This window comes from Bolinopsis microptera, chromosome 3 (assembly GCF_026151205.1).
Source record: "Bolinopsis microptera isolate Bmic1 chromosome 3, MBARI_Bmic_1.0, whole genome shotgun sequence".
Taxonomy (NCBI): Eukaryota; Metazoa; Ctenophora; class Tentaculata; order Lobata; family Bolinopsidae; genus Bolinopsis; species Bolinopsis microptera.
In genome coordinates this window covers 15,420,962-15,425,811 of record NC_087074.1, presented here as the reverse complement: position 1 = coordinate 15,425,811, position 4,850 = coordinate 15,420,962, and the positions used below count along the sequence as shown (strand labels likewise).

The following is a 4,850-nucleotide window of genomic DNA, read 5'->3' as shown; positions in this document are numbered from 1 at the left end:
TTCACACGGATCAACATCCTCTAAATCAAATTTCAGTATATTAAATTTCAAAACAATTTTTAATTGCCCACTAAAGTTTGTGGTTATGAATAAATGCACATTCCTTGATTCCGGATATTTATATTCCTGGCATGTGTATTGTGTACACTTATATTAATTTTCTATGAATTTACATCTACTTAATTATACAACTACAATCTACATAATCGTTACAATATTATCAATTACTTACGCCTGAAAATTTGAGAAACAAATGATTTATTAGTTGAATATTAGCAAAATGACATTTTCATTTTTACACTAACACCTGTTCTTGCAATAGCTGAGAGGCTCGACCCCATTTCAACAATGTATGGATCTGGCCATGGAAATCGTGACCAGCAGCTGTACAATCCACATGGTTTTATCGAAATAGTTAACGAGATAGAGCGTCACGATACAATGGATCACTCCGCGCAGCACATTGAGCGCAACTATGGGTGCAGTGAACGTGAGAATCACTACCGATTCTGCGGGGAAGAGGATTCGTACACAGCCGGACATGAACAGTACGTGACAGGAGCTAGTGAGGAGTACTCTCCTGTCCCCAGAAGAGGAGAGGAGTACTCAATGTTCGGGGGGCACTCGGACAATTCGCACTATGAGAATCTGAAGATTTACACTCCAGAATACAGAACAGGTTAGCGATTGTTCTGTGTTGTTCTGTGTTGTTCTCTGTTCTCTGTTGATATTTGTTGTTCTATGTTGTTCTCTTTTGTTCTCTGTTGTTCTCAGTTGTTCCTACGTTCTTGAGTCTCAACTTGTTGGTGTTTAGTCTACTGTCAACACTAAACACAGATGCATATTGCATGGCAGTAGTAGGTTATGAAACACATTTAGGTTCAGAATTATGTCTCTGCTAAATTTTCACACGTGCTGTCAAATACGCAACGACCACAACGAGGTATGCAAAAGGAATGTAGGTGCTAATTACATGCTCTGAACTGACTTAGGAGCTTGGGGATGCTGTGAATATTTACAGTTTATCAAGTTGCAACTGTGGCGATTGCTCAAAGTATTAAAAGACTCCGTTTAAAAGTCCCATTATTTCGGGTAAAAGAGTCCCACTTAAAATGACGTGCTTGCCGAAACTGTTAACCTTAATTTAAGGGTGTCAATATGCTAGATGCTTACTACACTGTTACGTCATGTCAAACTGACTTCACAGCCCGTCTATTATTAGTGATCACGGTTGATCGGTCTAATTGGTTAGACCCAGTGTTTGTCGTGTAATATGATTGATAGATGCATGATATATTGGGCTGTGTCTCTTGACTGAACTGTTAAGTTGTATCACTTTTCGTCTAGATCTTGTAGGGTCGGCCTTGTGTTCTTCAGTTTAGTGAAATTGTTTCTAGATTGTTCTACGTTTACGTAGTGATCAGACTTGTCTTTACTAATAAATAAGAGTCTAAATTATAAGTTGCTAACAAAAAAATAATATTAAACTAATAATCATTTATGATATATGCGTGATTCCAACAACACATCCAACAGTTAGTTTTTCACTTGACCATCATCACTAAAACCTCGGATGTTATCACCAGAACCACATTATATAACTATTACCAGCAGTCACGTGACATCACGGTCATGTTGTGAAGATGAAAACAGTGCTCTAGCTGATAATAATAATACGGTGGTGCTGACTCTATATTCGCTGACTATTTTGTGTGTAGCACGTTGTGCTGTGAGCTGACAAGCAAAACAGCACGACGGGTGGCACGCCTTTATTATTATCTTCTTTTTTATTATTCTCTTCTTCTTCGTGTGTGAGCTCATCCCCGGACTGTTTTGTGTTTTTTTGTGTTTTTATCTTTTTAAATCTGCCCAAACTTTTATTGTGACTGTGTGAGTTTTTAAGTGCAGTGGTTTTGGGCGGTTTTAAAATGGTGTGAGATTATAACTAGTAGTGCTGTTGTTGTGCATTAGACTTGTTGTGCGTAACGACAAGTGTTATTCACCAAACATGCTGATTGTTGCAGCTCACAGTGCTTGTAAAAATGTGAACGAGGATTGCTTCTTTTGAATTTTATTCAAGAACAGTTGCCAGATCTCTGTATTTTGTTTTGACAGCTTTTTCCGCGGAATAATATTATTTATATAATACGAACATAGTCACTTTCGTGCCTCCTATCCTATCTGCTCTTGAGTTAAGCTGGCCCGATTGAAGAAATCACTTTCCTTGGTCTCAAGGTCTGGAAACAAACCAATTACAGGATTAGAGATCTACTTTTTCCACAATGTAACTTTTCCTGTAAGTTCACCAAAATAATGTATATTTAACATGGTCGGCGTTCGAGTCCGAGTTAAATACAAAACGAGCAGCACGTGTTTCAGGAAATATGTCGCATCATTGCAACATTAAATCTTGAAGGGAGTGTCTGGAGACCCTGGTTAAGTTGTTGCTGTTCACTTTAATCGGTCTAACCCTGACTCTTAGTTCTGTAACGTCCACTTGTCGCTGTCAACTGGATTACAGACCATCATTAAGACTTTAGGCAATCAAGTTCGACTTACGACAAGTGTTTAATTTTCTCAGTAATGTCCTATTCACGTGCCTTAGCTGTATCTAGGGCTGGTGTCAAGCTCAGGTTTCCCACGATAAGCAGCGACTTTCGAGACTTGTAGCTGCTTTAAGCTTTTGATTATTGATCGTTTTATCAATTGATTGTTTTATCATTCGCTCTCCCTGTTGTAGGGCCGGGAACTCTAAGAAACAAAGGATGGTTCGAAAGTCAACACAAATACATATCTATAAATAGCCATTCTCTAACAAATGTTTTGCAGGAGTTTGCATAATATAAACCTCTAAAATATCCTCCAGCTGTACCATTAACTAGTAACTACATGCCATCCTGATGATATAATCAACGGTTACACAACATAGCATAACTTGAATCTTATTAATCAAAGTCAGTGATTAATTATGTCTGTGTTTACCAACATCTTGTGTTCAACTATCGAGCCCTAAAGTTGTCTAGATCCTCTCCGTCATTTCCTACCACCGTCTGTTTGCTCCATCTCTCGCGGTTTCACCTCCTCAGTACAGTATCAGCTTACCAGTACGGGTTGGTTACGAGACCGTCCCCTTGTCTCACAATTGTTCTATGGCAGACGATATGAAGTTCTAACCGACTGTTCATCAAAGAAGAAGGTTTCATGTTTTGAGAGGTTGCCAGGAGAGAGGTACCAGGAGTTGTAGAGGAGCCAGACTAGGAGGAGAGCCCTGAGATGTTGTAGTGCTGGTTTGTTGGCTAGTGGTCGTGTTGGCTCTCTACAGTCGGCTAATGTTCTGTTTACTCGTCTCTCCCCTGTAGTTCATTTCACTGCAGTGTGTTCTACCCAACTCTTTATCTAATTTGTACTTTACCTGGTTCTGGCACTACTCTGGATCTGTACTGGTCCTGCGCTGCCACCCCCCTCGTACTGTACACAACTTTGTGGTTACAGTGGTTTTGTGGGGGTTGTCCCGCTGCTAAACACCCGTATTACCTCTGTCAAATATTACCTTGTTAGTGTGTTCCTGATCCTTAGCGTGGGGGTTGTTCCTCCGACCAACCAGCCCCCGACTTAGGGGGATCAGGATCTTGTCGAGTCTAAGTGATCAGAAACTTCAGGTACCAGGTTTACAACGATTTAAAAGCTACACTTTTTACACGACGTCATGATCATGGCAACGTTATCCTGCTTCTCCACTCTCTCTCGCTCCCTTCTCGTACTCTTCTCTCAAGTTCTCATCTACCCAGACGGTTCTATGTAACACCATCGTCCGGAAATAACCTCACAGTGACGACCATGTGGCCTGATTATGACATTCATCAAATGTTCGGAATTTTAGAGCCACGATTACTCCCATTACTGAAAACGGATTAGGGGCCACCTTTAAATTTTCATTTGTAATCTTTTCAATTTACGTCGTAGTATGGTATCTTTGAGAGCTCGCATTCTCATTTTCTGAAATTCTGCCATTCACTGAATTTTTTTGTTTTTTTTTGTGTTTTTTTTTTGATTTGATTTTTTTTTTTTTTTGAATGATTTTTTTTGTTTTTTTTGGTTTTGTTTGTTTTTGTTTTTTTGTTTTTGTTTGTTGATATTTGTTTTGTTTGTTTTGATTGTGTTTTTTTTTTTTTGGATTTCTTGTTTTTTTTTTTTTGATGTTTTGTTTTTTTGGTTTTTTTTTTTTTGAAATTTTTTTGTGTTTTGTGTTGTGTTTGTTTTGTTTTGATTGTTTTTTTTTTGTTGTTTGTTTTTTTTGTTTGTTTTTTTTTTTTTTTTTTTTTTTTTTTTTTATTTTTTTTTTTTGTTTTTTTTTTGATTATTTTTTTTTTGTTTTTTTGTTTGTTTTTTTTTTTTTGATTTTTTTTTTTTTTTTGTTTTTTTTTTTTTTATTTTCTTTTTGTTTGTTTTTTTGTTGTTTTTTTTTTTTTTTGTTGTTTTTTTTTGCTTGTGTGTTGAAATGTTTTTTGTTTTTTGTGTTTTGTTTTTTGTTTTTTGTATTATTTTTTTTCTTTTTTTTTTTTGATTTTTTTTGAATTTTGATTTGCTTTGTTTTTTTGTTTTGGATTTTTTTTTTTTATTTTTTTTTTTTGTGTTTTTTGTTTTTTTTTTTGTGTTTTTTTTTTTTTTTGTTTTTTGAATTGTTTGTGTTTGTTTGAAATTTGTTTTGTTTGGATTTTTTTGTTTTTTTTTTTGTTTTTTTTTTTTTCGTTTTTTTGTTTTTTTTTTTGTGTTTTTTTTTCTTTTTTGTTTGATTTTTTTTTCTTTGTTTTTTTGATGTATGTTTTTTTTTTGTTTTTTTGTTTTTTTTT

General features: G+C 35.6%; 1 protein-coding gene across 2 annotated transcripts in view; it reads left to right on the top strand.

Moving 5' to 3' along the window:
* The first annotated feature begins 320 nt into the window (after positions 1-320).
* LOC134813617 (uncharacterized) overlaps positions 321-4,850 on the top strand; it is a 72,287-nt gene continuing 67,757 nt past the window's right edge. The window contains exon 1 of one of the 2 annotated variants that reach the window (XM_063821491.1): positions 321-679. Coding sequence is in view for 1 of the 2 variants with exons in the window: in XM_063821490.1 (XP_063677560.1) it covers positions 349-679 (331 nt within the window). In the remaining variant the exon portion in view is untranslated. The remainder of the gene's footprint in view (positions 680-4,850) is intronic. The other variant, XM_063821490.1, reaches the window with a different exon arrangement.